At 40.2% G+C, this 20,419-nt stretch overlaps 1 protein-coding gene across 3 annotated transcripts in view; it reads right to left on the bottom strand.

Annotated features, from left to right (window-relative positions):
- Window positions 1–20,107, bottom strand: part of LOC104607694 (Sodium Bile acid symporter family) — a 48,069-nt gene extending 27,962 nt beyond the window's left edge. For 2 of the 3 annotated variants that reach the window (XM_088898341.1, XM_088898342.1), the window contains exons 1-7: window positions 19,795–20,107; window positions 19,432–19,537; window positions 16,200–16,307; window positions 16,031–16,098; window positions 13,471–13,549; window positions 13,290–13,348; window positions 13,131–13,199 (exon numbers count right to left, since the gene is read on the bottom strand). In XM_088898341.1, coding sequence (XP_088754467.1) covers window positions 13,131–13,199; window positions 13,290–13,348; window positions 13,471–13,549; window positions 16,031–16,098; window positions 16,200–16,307; window positions 19,432–19,537; window positions 19,795–19,992 — 687 coding nt within the window. In that variant the 5' untranslated portion in view covers window positions 19,993–20,107. The remainder of the gene's footprint in view (window positions 1–13,130; window positions 13,200–13,289; window positions 13,349–13,470; window positions 13,550–16,030; window positions 16,099–16,199; window positions 16,308–19,431; window positions 19,538–19,794) is intronic. The other variant, XM_010273386.3, reaches the window with a different exon arrangement.
- Between the last annotated feature and the right edge of the window lie 312 nt (window positions 20,108–20,419).

Raw genomic sequence — 20,419 nt, 5'->3', positions numbered from 1 at the left:
ATAGGATGATTAGTGGAACAAGATCTAACAACCTTTCTCTTAGCAATAGGAAAATCAAGATCATTGATGACAAAGGAATCAACATTGAGAAGAATAGGCATATCAATAGGAGCAAGTACACCTAACTGATGAGAAGGATCTGCCTCTGGCGAATCCAATGATGTTGGTTGCATAGTGTCAGGTTTCACGGCTCTTCAACTCTACTGGATTTTATGGCAACGATGAAAGACACAGAATGGAGGATTGGGTAAAGAACGTAGTTGAGTTTGAGCCGCCTGTTTCTCCTCAACCCTACTCTCCCCCTAAGGAGAAACCGGGAAGAAAGGTTGGTTCTCAAAGAATGATACATCAATGGAGACATAGTACTTGCGAGAGGTAGGATCATAGCAACGATACCCCTTTTGAGATTGTAACGAGATTATAGGTTACGAAATTATAAGTTGTAATTATGGAGTATTAGCCCAATTAGGAATAGCTTGATTATAGGAATTAGATTTTCTTCCTATTTTAGTATCTACAAGGCTGTATATATATGTACGATTTTCTCAGTTAGAAAGACATCCATTTCTTCCAATTCTTGTTCTATCACATGGTATCAGAGCTGGAGACACCAATTCCAGTCTGAAATTAATTTCTGGTTTTCTTCCCGTTGCTGCCCAAGTGAGCAGCTTTGAATTCTTTACGTTGCCCAAGTGAGCAGCTGCTGCGATCTCTAGGTCACCCATTCCGAGTGACATCTGCATCTCATTGCCCCTACCAGTGGAAGCGGAATCCCCAGATCGGCCTACCCACCAAGTTGCATCACTGGAAACCCAGCGACTGAGCCACACGCGCCGTCACAAGTTTCTGTCGCTCCGTCACGCGCCGGAGCGTGAAGGCGCGTGTCACGGACCCACTTTCACCGGTCTCATTTCCGATGATCGCCCCAGCCTCGGTGTTACTCCTGTGATGTTTGTTTGCCCATCAGGAAAGTCTTTCTTCTCTGTTCTTTTTATACAATTGATATTTCGGTGCTGCCAGTTGTAATTTCTTGCTGTTTGGGTGTTGCATCTACTACCGATTCTGTTTAAGTGTGTTTTATTGGCTTTGTTGGTTGTCAAAAGTCTATTTTCTTGTGTTTATGATGGCGGTTGAACAGAAGAACTTAGCTATGCCTAGTGTTATCCCCATTCTGTCTAAAATCACTAAACAAAAAACTAAACAGAACTAATTATTTAGACTGGAGTAAGACTGTTCGTTTGTATTTACGGAGTATCTCTAAGGACAACCATCTAACTAAGGACCCTCCTACTGATGAGACTCCTACTGAATGGCTAAGAATTGACACTCAATTGTTTTTGCAAATCCGTAATTCTATTGAGAATGAGTACGTTGGTCATGTCTCTCACTGTGAGTTTGTAAAAGAACTAATGGAATATTTGGTTTTTCTGTTCTCTGGTAAAGAAAATATTTCCTGTATTTTTTATGCTTGCAAGGCATTCTATCGGGCTGAACAACAGGATCAGTCTCTTCAGACCTATTTCATGAATTTCGAATGCACTTATGAGGAATTGAACGCCTTGTTACCTTTCAGTACTGATATCAAAGTTCAGTAGACTCAACGTGAACAGATGGCTATTATGAGTTTTCTAGCTGGCCTTAATCCTCAATTTGATGGTGCTAAGTCACAGATTCTGTCTAATCCTGAGATTACCTCTTTAAAGGATGTCTTTACTAGGGTCCTTCGTACAGATACTAGTTCCCATACCTCACCTGTACAACAACCTAGTGCACTTGTCAGTCAAAATAGTGGATCAACTGGCCGGTCTCGTTCTCAGAATAGGGTCTCAGTCAGCTCATGTTGTAACTACGAGTGATGCTCCTCATCCATCGTCAGATCAGAGCATTACAATTTCTACAGATGAGTATGCGAAATTTACCCAGTATCAAGAGGCATTAAAGAACTCCTCTCAGTCCATCACTGCCCTTGCTGAGTCAGGTAAAACCAATACATGTCTTCTTTCTTCTTCCTCTCAGTGGGTCATTGATTCTGGTGCAATAGATCATATGACAGGTAATCCTAGTCTCTTTTCCACTTTCCAATCACACACTTTTCCTTCTTCAGTCACCTTAGCAGATGGTTCTATTTCTTCTGTCTTTGCTCCTAGCACTATCAATCCCACACCAACATTTTCTTTGTCATCCGTATTGAGTTTACCAAAATTTTCTTATAATTTGGTATCTGTTAGCAAACTCACTCGTACTCTTAACTGTTGTATCTCATTCTTTCCTGATCATTGTCTGTTTTAGGATCTTATGACGAAGAGGATTATCGGTAAAGGACGAGAATGAAGAGGTCTGTACATTTTGGATACCCAGGAACTCCGGACCATTGCCTGTTCCAGTACATTATCTCCTTTTGAAGCTCATTGTCGGTTGGGGCATCCATCTTTACCTTTGTTAAAGAAGTTATGTCCTTAGTTTCATGATGCATCTTCTGTAGATTGTGAGTCTTGTCAGTTTGCGAAACATCATCGTCTATCGTCTGATTCTCGAGTTAATAAAAGGGCTAGTCATGCTTTTGAGTTAGTACATTCAGATGTTTGGGGACCTTGTCCCATTATGTCTAAGACTGGATTTCGATATTTTGTTACCTTTGTGGATGATTTTTCCCGTATGACTTCGCTTTATTTAATGAAATCTCGTTCTGAGTTGCTTTTACATTTTAAAACTTTTTGTGCTGAAATAAAAACCCAGTTTGATATGTCTGTACAAACATTGCGAAGTGATAATGCCAAAGAATATTTCTCTAATTCCTTTCAGACCTACATGGCTCAGAATGGAATACTCCATCAATCATCTTGTGTTGATACTCCATCTCAAAATGGAGTGGCTGAGAGAAAAAATAGACATCTTCTTGAAACTGCCAGGGCTCTTTTATTTCAAACACATGTTCCTAAACAGTTTTGGGCTGATGTTGTTTCTACAGTGTGTTTTTTGATTAATCGCATGCCCTCCACTGTGCTAAATGATCAGATTCCTTAGAAGATTTTGTTTCCTAATAAATCTGTGTTTCCTGTTGAACCTCGTATCTTTGGATGTTCTTGTTTTGTTCGTGATATTCGTCCGCAGGTTTCCAAATTGGACCCCAAGTCATTAAAATGTGTCTTCCTGGGATACTCTCGTCTCCAAAACGGGTATAGGTGTTCTCTCCTCTCTTGAACAAGTATCTTCTGTCAGCTGATGTTAAATTCCATGATCTTCCTTTCTTTACCGCTCCATCTACACCTGTGTGTCCACAAGAGGATGATGATCTACTAGTGTATCATGTCACCGGTCCAGACTCTAGTGTTGTTCCAATACCACCACCACCACCTTCTCAACCAAAACCACCTATTACTCAAGTCTATTCTCCACGACCTAATCCTCCTGTGACAAGTCCGGCACCGGTCTCTTCTTCGTCATCGGATCCAATGCCCAGTGACATTGATCTACCTATTGCTCTTCGGAAAGGTAAACGTCAGTGTACTTATCCAATTTCCTCTTATGTTACCTATGATCGTTTGTCCTCTACTTCTTGTTCGTTTGTTGCCTCTCTTGATTCTGTAGGGATTCCCAAATCTATTCAGCAGGCCTTATCCCATCCTGGGTGGCGTGATGCCATGCTTGAGGAAATGAATGCCTTGACTGATAATGGTACTTGGGGTCTGGTCGATTTACCTGCTGGTAAGAAAGCGGTTGGATGCAAGTGGGTCTTTGCAATCAAATTTAATTCTGATGGATCAGTGGCTCGCCTAGTGGCCAAAAGCTATGCACAGACATATGGAGTGGACTATTTTGATACTTTCTCCCCTGTGGCAAAATTGATTTCAGTTCGATTATTTATTTCTCTGGCATATGATTGGCCACTTTACCAGCTTGATATTAAAAATGCTTTCCTGCATGGAGATCTTCAAGAGGAGGTTTATATGGAGCAACCACCTGGGTTTGTTGCTCAGGGATGAGGAAGAGCAGTAGAGAGGTTTGGGATGAGAAAGAGCAAATCTGACCATACTGTTTTCTATAAGCAGTCCACATTTGGCATCATTCTACTTGTTGTATATGTAGATGATATTGTTATCACTGCGAGTGACACGCAGGGAATCTCATCCTTGAAATCCTTCTTGTAGAGCCAGTTCAATACTAAAGATTTGGGGCACCTAAAGTACTTCTTGGGGATTGAGGTGGCAAGGAGTAAAAGAGGCATTTTCCTGTTTCAGAGGAAGTATGTTTTGGACCTGTTAACAGAAACTAGGAAACTAGGAGTCAAACCATGCAGTACTCCAATGCTTCCTAACCAGCAATTCACAAAGGATGGAGATGCTTTTGATGATCCTGAACGATATAGAAGATTAGTTGGAAAGTCGAACTATCTCACAGTGACTCGTCCTGACATTGCTTAATCAGTTAATATTGTAAGTCAATTTATGTCCTCTCCTACAGTGCATCATTTGGCAGTCTTAGAACAAATCTTGTGTTACTTGAAAGGAGCTCCTGGGCGGGGGATATTGTATCGAAATCATGGTCACAGTAATATTGAGTGTTTTTCTGATGCGGACTGGGCGAGTTCCAAGATTGATCAAAGGTCCACTACTGGCTATTGTGTTTTTGCTGGCGGTAATCTGGTTTCGTGGAAGAGTAAGAAGCAAAATGTGGTGTCGCGATCTAGTGCAGAATCTGAGTATAGAGCAATGGCACAAGCTTCATGTGAGGTTATGTGGGTTTCTCAACTCTTACCTGAGGTCGGTCTTAAAATCTCAGTTCCAGCGAAGCTATGGTGCGATAATCAAACTGCGATTCATATTGCTTCGAATCCAGTTTTTCATGAACGAACTAAACATATTGAGATAGACTGTCATTTCGTTCGTGAGAAAATTCAACAAAACTTGATCTCTACAGCATATGTGAAGACTGGAGAACAGTTAGGAGATATCTTTACAAAAGCTCTTAATGGAGCTCGGGTTTCTTATATTTGTAACAAGCTGGGCATGATTGACATCTATGCTCCATCTTGAGGGGGAGTGTTACAAGATTATAGGTTACGAATTTATAGGCTGTAATTATGGAGTATTAGCCCAATTAGGAATAGCTTGATTATAGGAATTAGATTTTCTTCCTATTTTAGTATCTACAAGGCTGTATATATATGTACTATTTTCTCAATTGTAAAGACATCAATTTCTTCCAATTCTTGTTCTATCACAGAAAGCAATAAGGAAAAAACCCTCAAGAAGCCGACAAAGAAGAGTAGGGGACATTGGGGAGGTTGAATGTTCAAGAGGAGAAGAGATCTCTGGTCAACCAGGACTTAAGCACTAAAGAGAATACAACAAAGGCAACAGAAGGAAGAGCATACGTGCGATCTGATCCAAGTGCCCTGGTGTCTACTTATAGAAGTGAGGAGGTGAGTCGGTCTTACTCGTCGGGCATTCTCGTGTTGGAAGCTCTATATAGGGGGGAAGAAGAAGGAAAAAGAATAGAAGAAGAGGCAAGAAAGAACACAATAGAAAAAAGAAAACTCTGAGATGAGGGAGGGGGTGGAACACGAATCATGGTATGCAATAGAAAAAGAAGACTCGTAGGCATAACTCGGAATCCAAAAGAAGAGAAACAAGGGGAAGAAGTAGAAGGTTCAGAGACTGGGGATAGGGATAGAGAAAGAGAGAGAGAGTAGAAAAGACTCAAAAGGATCAAGAAGTCATGAAAATAGTATTATTGGTAAAAAAAAGTCAAGGAAATAGTACAAAATGGGAAGGTGAGTATTAATAAATTGGTGGAGAGGGAGGTAGAGATAGGAAAGTCTCTCGGTCTAGTTTTTTGGGGAGGGGAAGGCATCACGAAAGTAGCATTTGAGAAGTTCGAAAAAAAAAAGAAGAGAGAAGAGAAGAAGAAGAGGGAAGAATACATAGAAAAAATAAAGGGGTGGGACAAGGAAGGTAGAGAAGAGGAGGGTTTGGATGAGATTGAGTGAATTGGGGGGAGGGGGAAGACAGGGACAGGGGGAGGAAGATGAGGATTCTTAGTTGGAATTGTAAGGGGTATGAGGGATGGAAGAAAGAAGGAGATAGTGAGGAACATGCTTTGAAGCATCAAACTAGAGGTGGTTCTACTCTAAGAAACAAGATTGGAAAACTTTGATGTAAAAATAAAAAATGAAATATGGGGTGAAGAGGGAGGAGACTGGTTGGAGCTTAAAGCTTAGGGTCTGTTAGGGGGAGCTGTAATTATATAGAATCCATGGGTCTTCAAAAAGGTCGGGGAGGAAATTGGAGTGTTCTCAGTCTCAATGTGCTTACAAGAAGTAAATGGTGATTGGAGATGGGGTTCAACAAATGTTTATGGGCCAAATGAGGAGGGGGAGAGGGAGGAACTTGGAGCACTATTTTCAAAACCGGACCAGACTAGGCGGTTGGACTGTTCAACATGGGAACCAGTCATAATTCCAGGTCCGATTTTGAGTTGGATCACTTGTATGAAAAAAACGTTGCTTTTGTCAAAAAACCACTGACTTAGGCGGTCGAATCGAACCGTTAAGCCGTTCGACCTAGGCAACAGATTGCAGGTTTTTTAGTTGATATTATTTAGATAAACACTAGTCATTATCTCTCTCTCTCTTCTCTCCCTCTTTCTTCCTCCCTGCCCACCTATTCTATTGCTCTACATTCTGACGCACTTTCTTTGTCACCTCTCACATCTCACGTCTGACCTCTCCCCTAGTCCCCTCTCACATCTCTCTACCCCCTATCTCCTAACAATCTAATACATATTAATGTGTCAGCTTTTAAGTTTTAACTTTTAAACATCAATTTTAATAGAAGGCAAGAACAAAAATTATAAATTAGAATATGAATCTCATATGTGCATTGGGGGGTTTATTTCTCAAAAATTAATGTTGTTGGTCAATTCATTCGACCCGGATGGTTGAACAGTGTTGAAATAATTTAGTTATTTGTGTTAGGGTCTGTTTGGCTAGTTAAAGCCTTTTTTTATTTTCTGTTATTGTACTCACTTACAGCAGGGGCAAAAGAGTATTTTCCCTTCTTATTTCTGCCGCCCTATATAATATAATAGAAGTTGGCGCCGCCAGTACGGTTCCATTGCTCCAAACCTTTTCTTCTTCCTTTCTTTCTTCTTCTCTTCTCTCTTCTTCCCTTCTCTTCTCTACTTCCTCGTATTTCAATCGGATTTATTGCCAAGATGGTATCAGAGCAAGGCTGTTGAATCTGGGCGACCAAGTTTTCTCTTCAAGTTGCTGAATCTGGGCGGAACAGAGGATTGAATCTGGGCTGATCAAATCAGATCTGCAACTGGTACAACCCTAAAGTTTTCTTTCTTCTTTTATTTCTTTCCTTGGTCGTGTACCAAGTGGAGAACAAATGAATCCAAACCACTGAATGTCGGCAGACTTTTGTGAGGGTTATACCTCTTTTATTTGTTGGATCGTGTGATCCTATACCTGTGAAAAGGTGACTGTAGGTCACAGATGACCTATTTTCTCTGCTCGTTAGTCTGATTTCATGTGTGGTAGGATCTCTCTTATTGATTAATGCTGTGGTGGAACTTACTGGACAACCAGTAGGCTAGGACTGTTCTTCTTGCAGATCTGAAAATCAGTCTCGTCATAGTTCTTCTTTGGAAATTGGTGTTGTTTCTTGTGCTCAGATTAAGTCCAGAACTGAATTGTTGTGTGTGGAGCTTTTGTCGATATAAGGAGGGATCCTAAGTTGAGAGTTTTGTTGTAAGGCTTACTTAATTGTTACTCTATAGCTGCTGTTAGTAGTTTACAATTACTTGTTTTTTTTCTTATTATATGCCGTCAGGGGCATACTTGTAATTTCTGATTCTTTTATGAAGTTAATATAAATAGAAAACTGGCGGCAGCCAGTACTGACTTTTTCCTCTCAACCGTACCTCTCTCTCTCTCTCTCTCTCTCTCTCTCTCTCCCAATCCCCACAAATCACCACATGGTATCAGAGCAGGTTTTCTGGGTTGAAAAAGACCTACGATCCCTCCTGCCCTATTTTCAAAAAGTGTTTGGACGTGGCTGTTTCTGCAGAAACCCTAGCAGGTCTCTGGCGGCTGTTTCTGCAGAAACCCTAGCAGTTTCTGGCGGCTATTTCTGCAGAAACCCTAGTAGTTTCTGGCGGCAGTTTTTTTGGGAAACCCTAGCAGTTTCTGGCGGCAGCCTTTGTGATTTCTTTTTCTCGGTCGTAATAGCAAGAAAACCCTAGTCGGAGAAGAGAGATGCTGGTGCCGACTCCTCTATTCGATGCTGTGAAGTCAAGTTCAGATTAGCACCTTCGTACAAGTGCTGAACAGGTGTGTTTTTTGTTTCAGTTTGTCTCAGCCTTCTTTGGCCGAAGGTTAGAGTGTGTGAACTACAGTAAGACTGATTGTACTGTCCGTATTCCTAATTGGGCTAATACTCCATAATTACAGCCTATAATTTCGTAACCTATAATCTCGTAACACTTTCTATCTCCAAGTGTGAGTTGGAATCCCCTTCTTTCAGCCTGTTGGATCTTTCTTCTTCGGTTTTCTGGGTTGTTGTTCCTTTACTTCTCTCTAAATCCACAGTCTTCCCTTCTGTGGCAATTCTCTACAAATTTCCTTCCACCGCTGAGCTTGTCACTATCCTCTTGTCTACCTTGCCTCCTAGGATCTTAGATCTTAATCTTATATCCATTTCCATATTTGGTCACCACCCAAACCCAGTTTCCTTTTTCTTCTTTCTTGTGACCTCTGCAAACTTGTTTCTTGGAACTCGAGCGGCCGAAACTGGTCTTCTTTGAATATGAGGTAGTTTTTTCAAGATTACCCCTTCGTTGTTCTTTTGACTCTTGCCCCTCTTTTAAAATTTACCATTAACCTATTGAAGCAGTAATCTCTTTTTGAGCCTGACTCCCTGTTACCAACTGGTGACTTTTCCTTTCCCCTTCTATTCCCCCCCCCCCCTTTAAATCTATTTCCTCCTACTAATCCAAGCCCATCAACCTCCATGTGTCCCCTTTCCTATTCTGCTAACTCATCCTTGTCTTCCACTTATAACTTCTTTCTTAATATTTCTGCCAGCTCATCGTCTTCTTCCTCCTCCCTTCGTCTCTTCAACTTCTTTGACTTCTCCAACTCCTTCCTCCTTCCCTCGGTCTTCTTCCTCTCTTCTCCTCTCACCCGATGTCGCCTCCACCCTTTGATTGCTCTCTGTTTTACGATATGTGCCATCTACTCCTTTAACAAACAGCCTTAGGTCATACCATTCATTGCAAAAACCATGCACATCCTCTTTGGAACATCAGTCATATTTTCTACTTCAACTAATATCCTTGCCATGTCCATTTTCTCCCATGTCCTATTTCTATCATCCAATCAAATGAGCCTTATGCATGAAGCAGTGGTTTCCTCGAATGTGTTGATGCACCGTGCATGTAGCGGAATCCCCACTATACCTATCCACTTCACACACTTCCGTCTGCCTTCTACTAGCTCTTCAGCCACCGGTGACCACCAATACAGCCTTAGATTGAAGTCTCTTTCCTTTAGTTTCTCTTCCTCTACAACCTGTTTAGCAAATTTTCTGGTGTGAAACATTACCAGTAGTAGCTTTGTGTGCAGTTTCCTCACTCCCAAAATCTTTTCTCTTCCCCATTCTAATTTTGCCCAACTCTCAAACTCCTTTATTTCAACTTCTCTCCGACTACTCTACCCACCAAACTTGCTCGAAGGACATTCAATCTCTCCTCCAACTTCCCTGATTTTCTTACGTCCACTACTTCCTCCATCTTTTTTTTTATCAGTAAATATGTATTTTACTAAAATTCAAATTGTAAGCATTTTATACAACTTGATGATGGGATTGTTGATCCCTTTTCCTTACTCTATTCACCCCTCATTACAGTGTAGCCCAAAATAATTGTTGTCTCAATGCCCCTTGTTTTGCTAACCCATCAGCTAGCCCATTTGCACTTCTTCGAACCCATTTAAATTCAGCCTCAACCTCCTTTGCAATCTTCTCCACTTCCCTAATCACATGTTTAAACGTCCATGGGGTGTGGCTGCTATTTGTTGCCCATGAAATTACTACTTTTGAATCCCCTTCCACTTCAACATGTCGGAATCCTAGTTGTTTGGCTAGCTTTAACCCTTGTAGTAATGCCAATAGTTCAGCCTTCAACGAGTTTCCATTGCCAATCGGCCCTGAGAACATACCCAATATCCTCCTGTCGGAGTTTCTTAATACTCCTATTCCTAAGATGCCTGGATTTCCATATGAGCACCCATCAAAATTCAGCTTTACTTTATTGCCTTTTGGTGGTTTCCACTCCAGCCTTACTTTATCTCTTACTCTCGAAGATTGTGCTACTTCGAACCATGTTCTTAGAATATCTATGACTGAGAAGACTTGAAAGCAGTCCAAGAGTTTTACCCAATGGGATACTTTCACCTTGATACTATCCATCACTTCCTCTACTATTCTACTTTTTTCCAAGAAAATTATGTTGTTTCTCTCTTCCCATATTACCCAACAAATTGCTGCCTTTGTTGCTTTCCACATTACCATCCCTCTTTTCTTTCTCTATCTCAAGAAATCATGGTTGAAGAGTCCTGCCACATCTTGAGGGGGAGCCCACTTGCAGCCAAAGAGAATACAAAGAAATCCCAAATTTAATGCACAAAAGAACAGGATATCATTAGATGAGAAAGGGTCTCACCACTTTCCTTGCACAGTGAACACACATGAGGAGAAAGTCACATATATGGCCTTCTTTTCTGCAGCATATCACAAGTGTTTACCTTTACCAAGGAATACTTCCCAACATAAAGCTTAGATCTTCGGGGGAATAGGCTTGCACCAGATTTCTTTCACACAGAAAATCCCACCTAGAGGGTTGGGGGAAGCAAGTACTTTGAAGAAAGAGGAGCAAGAAAAGAGGCTGCCTGGAGATCCTACTCAGATTCTTTAGTCTTCCAACAAAGGGTCCAGGTGGATCTGCTCTAAGAGGTTCAGCAAGCGGGTTAAGGATTCACACTCATTCTCCCTTAGTCCCCTTCTAAAGCCTAAATTCCAGTTCACACCAGTTGGACACAGTGATCCCAACATGGATATAGCTTTCCCCTTAAGGTTAGATAGTGCAAAGAGATCAGGGAATTTGTCTTTTAGTGGGATTTCCCCTACCCATAGATCTTGCCAAAACAGAATTCTATTACCTTGTCCCACATCAAACCGGATGGAATTGAGGAAAGTAGGGTAGATTTCATGAATTGCTTTCCAAGGAGAAGCCGAAGACCTGTGAGGGGAAACTTTTGCATCCCAGCCATTTCCAGCCACCCCATGAATGCTTTTGATCACTTTGTGCCACAATCTATCACCCTCAAAGGGAAACCTCCAAAGCCACTTACCTAGTAGAGTTGTGTTCCTTAAAAGGATGTTCCCAATTCCCAAACCCCCTTGTTCCTTGGGTTTACTAACCTGCTTCCACTTGATCAAGTGATCCTTCCCTTCCTCTCCTGGGTCCCATAGGAAATCTCTCATATACTTCTCTAGGCATCTTGCTACCTTAGAAGGGATTCTAAAAGTTGAAAGGAAATAGGTGGGGAGGTTTGCCATAGTGGCTCTAATCAAGGTTATTCTTCCACCCAACGAAATGTAATTCCTCTTCCAAAGGGCTAACTTCCTATCAAACCTTTCTAACACTGGTTTCTAGAAACCAACTGACTTGGGGTTTCCTCCCAAGGGTAAACCTAGGTAACTAATAGGCCAGCTTCTGATCTCACACCCCAAGATTTCTTCAAATCTTATTAGTTCTCCTTCGTCCAAATTGACCCCTACAATTCCACTTTTGGTCCAATTTATCCTCAGCCCTATCACTCCCACAAAATTATTCAGCAGCACCCTCAAATTTTCCACCAACTCCTCATAGCCACTACTTCCTCCATCTTCTTCTCCCCTCCCAACTACTCTACCTGCAAACCATCCACTACTACTGCCATTAGTTGATCCAGTGAAGTGAATCAAACTACTTCATTGAACCAGAGGCACTAAACACCTGACCAGCATCAGAAAAGTAATCTCTTCCTCAGACTTGCCAAATGCCAAATTGCCAACTAAACACCTGTCGTCCCACTCTTCATTTTCTAAAGAGTTAGCATCATTCCCCTAACCCCATTCTCATATTATATTAGAATATTTTTGAGTTTTAGCATGCGAATGAGCAATGGCCAACCCTGTAATTAAAATCTGTACATTGAGGCACCCAAATTTATGCAATTTGTTGAAGCAATTCAAAATTAAGTCATCTGTGGGTCATAGACCATTATGTTAAAATAGTACAAATGGAATCATTTCACTGATGAGCTGAATATTACTAAAGCTTCTTTTTTTCACATGTAAATTTTTCATGCAGAAATCTACAATTAGATAGAATATTATAAACCTACAAAAATTGGCATAAATTTTATTAAGTTTCCTTAGATTTAATGCTCAAAGCATCTCAAGGTAAAGTAGAATTCTTCCTTATTTTTACTGAATACAAATTTACTTCAACTCAACTAAGCCTTGTCCCAACTAAGATTGGTAAGCTACATGAATCCCAGTTCACCACCATCCCACTCTGTCCAGTGCCATATCCATTGTTACACTATGGACTCTTGAAACATTACTATCAACTGCAATCTATGTCCTTTTTGGCTCTAGCTCTTCTAAACCTTTCAACATGCAATATTGATACAAATTTACTTATACATAATTTTAGACAGCTAATGTATTACCAATTAAGTAAAAATATACATTTGTTTTTTGAAAAAAGAAGAATTACACAGATAATCTATGATCTAGTGGCCAGTGACCAAGTAGTTTAGATGGTCACTTGGTGTCCCTCCAAAATAAGAGGCACAGGATCAAACCCGCAGAACTGCAGGCTCTCTGTGGTATAACCAGTAGGCCTCACTTGCATCATGCTATGTCCCCACCCCTGACTCCCCTGTAATTTGCTGTACATAATACAAAAAAAATAAAAAAATAAAAACCCTAAGATCTAGTGTACCTGCATATTCTGTAAAATACCACATTTGCTTCAGAATTGCAAGTAATGTAACTTTAGTTCAAATAGCTTACAATTAAAATGCCCAACAGATTAGAAACCACTGTCATTGCAAGAGCAAGAGGAGAGTTCCCCCCAACAAGCTGGATTGAAGCAAAATGCAGTCTTTGTTAAACACAAAGCTAAATATGTAGAGGAATCCATTGAGAGAGAGAAAATTGCAACTAGCATACCTGTGTCAATGCAACACCACTTGACAATGTCGTTGGCATGCAGCTAAAAATAGCTAATCCTGTAGGAAGCTAAGAACATAGTAAATAATTCACATAATCTACCAGTAAACTCTAAGAGACTACTATTCACTCTAATTAAGATAGGGAAAAAAACTATAGAATTTAAACCCAGCCATCATACCTGTGACAAATTCTTGAGGAACCAGCTTAAGTTGCAAAACAAGCCTTGAGAAGAAGGGAGTAAATAACAGAATCAAACCCTGCACATATAAGTAAGCAAAATGTTTAAGAAAACTTATACCAGCTACAACAAAGTACTAAGAAACAGAGTGGACATGATAATCATAAACAGCATACAACACAAGGACATGATAATAGTGAGTTAAGAGAAATCAGATGACAATAGATCCTTTTTCTTGATGGATAACTTGAAATGTGTATTGATATATGGATAAAGAATAGTGATTATATGCAGTAGTCTTAGTGCCAAAAGCACCCCATGGTTACAACTTACAAGGGCACTGAAACTCACAGCTCCATCCAATTTTCTCCTTTTGTCAGGATACAATGTTCCCATGCTCCCCAACTGTGGATCCCCAAAATATAGAAGTCATGTTAGCCCCTTGTCTTTCTAATGCTTCTGCAATGCTGTTAGCTGTCGTACTTATCCAACTGAAAGTCACTCCCAACAAGACCCCCCCCCCCTTTCAATTAGTATTATGCATCTTCATTCTTCTTAATATAAAAGATTTTTATTAAAAATAAAGAAAAATGAGATCCTCCTTCCTATTCTTCTTCCTCCCCTTCCTCCTCACCCGCCCCCCTCTTAAGGAGAAGTTGTGTTCGGGAGGCTTACACCTCTTATGTTCTGAACTATACCTCACACTTCTAGATAGTGGAACACCTCACACCACACCTCCGCTTTTCTTTTCTTTTTGATTAGTAAACATGTATTTTATTTAAAGTTCAGATTGGAACAGTTTATACGGCTTGGTGGTGGGAATGTTGATCCCATTTAAGCACACTTTTCTGTCCCTCATTATAGTGCAGCCCAAAATAATTGCTGTCTCATTGCCCCTTGTTTGGCTAGAGAGTCAGCTAGCCCATTTGTACTCCTTCTGACCCATTTGAATTCAGCCTCAACCTCCTTTGCAATCTTTTCCACTTCCCTAATCACATGTTTGAAAGTCCAAGGGGTAAGGTTGTTGTTTGCAGCCCAAGAAATGACCACTTTTGAGTCCCCTTCCACCTCAATATGCCTGAATACCAGCTGTTTAGCTAGCTTCAAACCTTGTAGTAATGCCAATAGTTTAGCCTTTAGTGAATTCCCCGTGCCAATTGGTCCTAAGAATAAAGCCAATATCCTCCTTTCAGAATTTCTGATTACTCCCCTCCTATACCTGAGAGTCTCCGATTTCCAAGGGAGCTCCTATCAAAATTCAGTTTGATTTTATTACCTTCTGGTGGTTTCCACTCCATCCTTACTTTGTCTCTCACTGTGCTACTTCAGTCCAAGTTTTAGAATGTCCATGATTGAGAAGACTTGAAAGTTGTCCAAGGATTTTACCCAATGAGCTACTTTCACCTTGATGTTGCCTATCACTTCCCCTAATGTTCTACTCTTCTCTAAGAAGATCATGTTATTCCTTTCTTCCCACACCACCCAGCATATTGCTGCCTTCATAGCTTTTCACATTACCATCCCTCTTTTCTTAGCTTGTCTTAAGAATTCACGGTAAAAAAGTCCTACCACATCTTAAGGGGGAACCCACTTGCAGCCAAAGAGAATATAAAAGAATTGCCAAATTCGATGCACAAAAGAACAGGATATTAATAAATGAGATAGGGCCTCACCACTTTCCTTACATAGAGAGCACAAATGAGGAGAAAGGCAAGCATAAGGCCTTCTTCTCTGCAACATATCACAAGTATTTACCTTTCCAAGGAATATTTCCCAACAAAGAGCTTGAACTTTCGGGGGAATAGGCTTACACCAGATTTCTCTCACAGGGAAATCCCCAACTAAGGGGGTTGGGGGAATAGGCTTACACCCTACTTTGCATCCTACACAGTAGAGCTTAGAACTGTTGTTGTACATCGTATTCCACCAGAATATTATATACGCCATCAAACAGTACAAAAACCTAGCCCCAAAACCAAAGAATATCTGCAATGGATTGCTTGCGGAAGACACCTCTTGTCATCCTTAGTGTGGAACACGGACGAAAAATTGCATTTGACCTCAACTTTTTTTGGCACAGCTGCACCAAGACCAAACAACTGGACAAAGACACCACACCAAATGAAAACCAACCTTACCACTAGAACAAAAACATCAGTACTTAAGACCCTAAACAAGAAAAGCTTTTTGTCATCAACAAACAAACCCCTTAACTACACAGGGATAGATGATATTAGCACAAGTAAAAACACCTTCATAGATTATGCTTTCATCTCATCACCTTGAAACAACAAATACAACCATTGGCATTAAGAAATTCACAATCATACATAAAACTGCCAAATAATTATTGGAAACACCATTCCCATCTAGTTACAGAAGTATCAGAGAGATGAAAGACTTACTATGAGAAGGAATGCATATATTCATACACATGTGTCGGTGTGTGTGTGAGTGTGAGTGTGTGTGTGTGTGTGAAACAATTAAAAGGAAAAGAAAGAAAACAGATGAAGAAGAACCCATGACATACATAAGGCACACAAGTAATTCGAAGTCATACTAGCCCAAATATCCCTGCAGGCCATGCTTGAACTGCTGCACCAACATCCCCACTTCGCAACATCAACCCTATAACAAGAATAAGGAAGGTTTTAAAAAAATGTTGTACAAGAATAACACAAGTATAAAGAATACAACAGATACAATAAGTAATAATTTGAAAAAGTTACCTGAGATGAAGAATATACCAAAGGTGCTGAATTTTGACAGAGAATATTTGTGAGCAAGGCAACCAAGTCTAGGATTTGCAAGCCCTACAGATACTGCACTAACAAGAGCTGTGCAAAATATTTTGTGAGGAAATAGATAAAATTGAAAGAAAAATTAAAATATTGAAACACTGACATGAATGTCATGCTTAACAAGTATAGAGGTTGTCATATGTGTTTACATGCATGTTGTATGTTTTTCGTTTTTTAAGTTACCAAATATTAATATATGAGTAATTACACATATTTTTAAGTCAACCAGGCAAAGGCATTCTTTTCTCTAGTCATGAGCACATGAAGATTTAAGGGTTTATTGATGCAGATTGGGCAGAATCCATTGATGGACAATGATCAACACCTGGTTATTGTACTCTTGTAGCCGGTAATCTCACCTCTTAGAGGAGCAAGAAGCGGTCTATGGTTGTTTAGTCTAGTGTAGAAGCTGAATACAAAGTCATGACGCATGGTGTTTCAAATATGTTATGGGGGAAGTAAGGAAGGAGGAGTTGGACCATTTTTCTGCAGTGTTTGAATGCCAAAACGGGGAACTACCTTTTCTTTACTTTGGGATTCCGGTAGGGTCTATTGGTCTAAAGATACTGCAGCAGGGGTTTGGACTTTGGAGGCCAATGATAGAACGAGTGGAGAAGAGACTAGACCGCTAGAGAGGTGGAAAGCCAAATACCTATCATTGGGGGGAAGAATCACATTGGTTAGAAGTGTTATTTCAACCCTGTCGATTTACTATTTATATCTTTTGAAGATTCCAGCAAAGGTAACAGAAAATTTGAGAAGATTCAAAGGGACTTTTTGTGGGAAGGAGTAGGTGGTGCTAGGAAGTTTCATTTGGTGAAATGGTACAAGATTTGTAGGCCAAAAAATTATGGTGGGTTGGGTATTAGAAGGGTCAAAACTTCTAATAAGGCCTTGTTGGATAAATTGTCATGGAGATTTGGGCTGGAAGGGGAGAGGGAGGATCTTTGGAGGAGGATTGTAGCTAAAAAGTATGGGCTGGTGAGGTTTGGATGGGAGCCAAGGGAGGTTTCCTACTCTTACGGAGTGAGTGTCTGGAAGGGGATAATGTTGTTCAATCAAGAGTTTAAAGATCTAGTAAGATTTAAGGTGGGTGATGGGTCAAGGATTAGATTCTGGGAAGGTGAGTGGTGTGAAGTAGGGAAGCTTTGTGAAGTGTGCCCGAAACTTTACAGGTTGTCTGAGCACCAGATTAAGGTTGATCAATGTTTTGAAGTGAGTGGAGAAAAGATTGTATGGTGTAACAAATTCAGAAGACCCCTGCTGGAGCAGGAAACAGAAGAATGTATTCAGCTGCTGGAATTATTACAGAAAGTTGAGGTGTCTTCTTCAAGGGATGGATTGTGGTGGAAAGAGTGTAAGAATGGGGTTTTCTCTGTGAAATCTTTCTACTTAGCTCTGTTAAAGGATCAGCAGGTTTCAGATTTTAAGGGAGGGATCTTGGGGAATCCCATTCCACCTAGAGTGGAAGCTTTTGCTTGGTTGGTTGCCATGGATAGCATCCTAACAGTTGATCATTTGAAAAGCAGAGGTTTTATTTAGCAAAAATCTGTGTCATGTGCTGTTCGGAAGAAGAAACTACCTTACATTTATTCTCTACTTGCAAGACTGCAAAAGTTATGTGGAATTACTACTCCTCAATCCTCATTATTCGGGCAAAGAGTTATTCAGCCAAGCTCAGAAGCAGAAACTTTCTCTGCCTGGCCAGAATAGGGGGAAGTAGGAAAGCAAGGATAGTATGGAGTTTGAAATTCAATAGCTGTAACTTGTTTCAGTTTTATTCTGGGTTGTGCCTTAGTACAGTTTGTTTTGTTTTGTAAGCTAGGTGCCATCTTGTCACCTATTGTCTGTATCTGTTTTTATTTAATAAAATTTATTTTTACCATTCAAAAAAAAATGTTATGGGTGAGACACATGCTTAACAAAATTGGGATTTCTTATGATGGACCTATTTGTCTATACTGTGATAACCAATCTGCAACTAGTGTTGCTCATAATCCGGATTAACATGATAGAATCAAGCATATTGAGGTGGGCAAACACTTTATTAGAGAGAAGGTCGCTCATTCATCAAAAAAATAAATAAAATAAAATAGAGAGAAGGTCACTTTAGAATAAGTATGCCTTCCCATTGCAAGTACAGATGGACAAATAGCAAATATCTTCACCAAAGGAGTTAACCAAGTGAAGCTGGATCATTGTTTAAGCAAGCTGGGCATGCTTAATATATATGCTCAGCTTGAGGAGGAGTGCTGAAAGATCCGTCAGCCCTTTATTGGGCCTTTTTCTTTTCTTGTTGAGTTGTTCATGTTAGGCTTTAGTTCTATTGTTATGTTAGTGGGTTATGGGCCTGATCTGGGCCTTATTTTTCCTTCTATTTTACTGCCACTTGAACGGGGCAGATTTGTAATTGTGATCCTCAATAGTTGAGCAACTTCAAAAGAAATAGGTCATTCCAGTCTTCTACAATTTGACAGTTTCTCCCAGTTCTCTCTTGTCTTCTTCTTCTTCTTCTTTCTTCCTTTATGTCTTCTACTTCTGGTCCTGCTACTTTTCTTCACTTATTTTTAGTTTTAATCAAATATTCTTGGCTGAAATCACGTGTAAGACATTTTGAACAAGTTGGATAAATTAGCATCAATTTTCAACCTTGAGGTGCCATCGTTACATAACTACAACAGTTAAAATTAAATCTACCTATCTCATGTTGCTTATACTTAATACTAGGGGTGCACCTTGGGTTAGGTTGGGTTGTGTTGGGAATTTGATTCCAAATCCTAACCTAAGCCTGATCTAGTTGAAATTCTTCAAGTCGGGCAACCCAACTAGCTGTCCTACTTAATACAGTGTACAAGGGCCAAGGAAAACCATCTCATACTATGAAATGGGTCATTATCCAGTGCTGGTCCAGGCTGTCCAAGGTCTTCCGAGGGTGTGCCAGATACAGACCTCACACTATATAATAATATGAAATAAATAAAGAACAAACTAAATGGAAACACGGTGAAACCACAACTACAAAATGAAGTTGATGGTGAGATGTTACAAATACTGGCATGTTACTCCCAAGGAATATTTGTGAATAATAAGGCAAATAAAAAGAGAAATAGTTATAATAAGAAAAAAATTATCAATTACCCAATTCAAGGAAAATGATTACCTAATGGAAGGAAGTTTGATCCAACAAAACTCAGTATTGGTTTCACCCAAGTTAGCAGAAGTACTGAATCCGGAATCCTAGCATGTAGATTTCCATTTCCATTTACCTGAGATACAACCAGTATTCCATTCAACAATACACCCTTTTCAAGCGTTTACATGATACTGAGACACGGAAAACTTAACCATTTAGATTTTGGAAAAGAAAAGTGAAAAATCTACTGTCATAGATGCAATTCTACGACGGGATCTTGAAAACAGCACTGAAGAAGAAAACGCATAAAAATAGCGAATTAGAGAAAAGTACAATTAGAAGATAGTTAAACCCACATCTCAGAAAGACATAGAGATCAATTCTATATACCTGATCAGATCTTTCACTGGCTCTGATAGTCCGTGAAGTCGAGGGGAAATTCCGACGAAGTAACAAATTGGGGCTAGAAGTAACAGAGTAACCGTGCATATGGATGTGAATTACTGAAAGAAATGGATTACGAAGCCGGGGAACTGTAATACCCACCACCGGAGGTCTGAAGGCTAGGGTTTGAAGAGTTCCCGCCATTTTCGACCTCGAAGACACCAACGGGCAACGGCGCTATCCAACAGTCCAGTAGATAAGTACCAGATGAACAACGTTCACTACCCAGGGCCAGGAGTGCATGAGGCCAGAAGACGCTAAGAAAAAAGACGGGCCATCTTGGGCCGTATGAGCCCTCCAGCCTAAAGCGTGGGTCAGGCCCAAAATTTGAACCATCATCATAGATCATACAAATACTATTAACTTTTCAAAACCGGACCGGACCGGAAAAACTGGGACCGGTCACCTCATCTGACCGGTTCCATTTTCCCATTTCCCTCAAAACCGTTGAACCGGCCAGTTAACCGTTCGAACAATTTTGACTTTTTTCAATTTTTTTTATTTTTTTTGTCAGAACGGGCCAGTGTTCAATTTTGACTTTTTTTTATTTTTTTTATCCATTAATAATTTA

Source organism: Nelumbo nucifera, chromosome 2, assembly GCF_055504915.1.
Source record: "Nelumbo nucifera cultivar China Antique chromosome 2, China Antique-T2T, whole genome shotgun sequence".
In the NCBI taxonomy this organism is placed as follows: Eukaryota; Viridiplantae; Streptophyta; class Magnoliopsida; order Proteales; family Nelumbonaceae; genus Nelumbo; species Nelumbo nucifera.
This window is presented reverse-complemented; position numbering and strand designations above follow the sequence as displayed.